Consider the following 521-nt stretch of genomic DNA (forward strand, 5'->3'; position numbering starts at 1 on the left):
ATACACACACACACAAATTTGTGGGGCCCCCTGGGAATGGCAGGGTCCGTATTTGAGGCCCCCTAGAGTGGCAATATCTTGCAGTATGTCACCAGACTCTGCACATTATCTGCAGCACATCCAGTAAATTGCCCACCACTTCTTTAAGCACTCACCTGAGAGGGCCACCAGGAACAAAGTGGCCACAGCATAGCATGACACGTGTGGGGCTTTGACCTCCATGTTCTGTGATCTGCAATCTCGCCCTAAAATCGTACAGAGATCTGGACTCGGCCACCCTCGTCGTCTAAACTTTGTCTCTTGTTATTTTCATCTGTTAAGAGGAAGGTGAGAAAGTGGAGATCCGCTTGACTGATTCACAGAGCATAACAAGCTCAAATTTGCAGCTCATTATAGACAGTTGACATTTCTAATATAGCTATAATCTAAAAATCATAATACTTGCTTAGAAAGCTAAAGGGCAACTCCCTCAAGAGCTAAAGACATAAGAAAAACACATAGAGCTGTTTTACCTGCCCAAA

At 44.7% G+C, this 521-nt stretch overlaps 1 protein-coding gene across 1 annotated transcript in view; it reads right to left on the minus strand.

Annotated features, from left to right (window-relative positions):
- CD79A (CD79a molecule) overlaps positions 1 to 222 on the minus strand; it is a 27,240-nt gene extending 27,018 nt beyond the window's left edge. The window contains exon 1 of the mRNA XM_018554772.1: positions 156 to 222. Within this exon, the coding sequence (XP_018410274.1) occupies positions 156 to 222 (67 nt within the window). The remainder of the gene's footprint in view (positions 1 to 155) is intronic.
- Positions 223 to 521: the final 299 nt, after the last annotated feature.

The sequence above is a fragment of the Nanorana parkeri genome, unplaced genomic scaffold (assembly GCF_000935625.1).
Source record: "Nanorana parkeri isolate BGI_ZX_2015 unplaced genomic scaffold, ASM93562v1 scaffold173, whole genome shotgun sequence".
NCBI lineage: Eukaryota > Metazoa > Chordata > Amphibia > Anura > Dicroglossidae > Nanorana > Nanorana parkeri.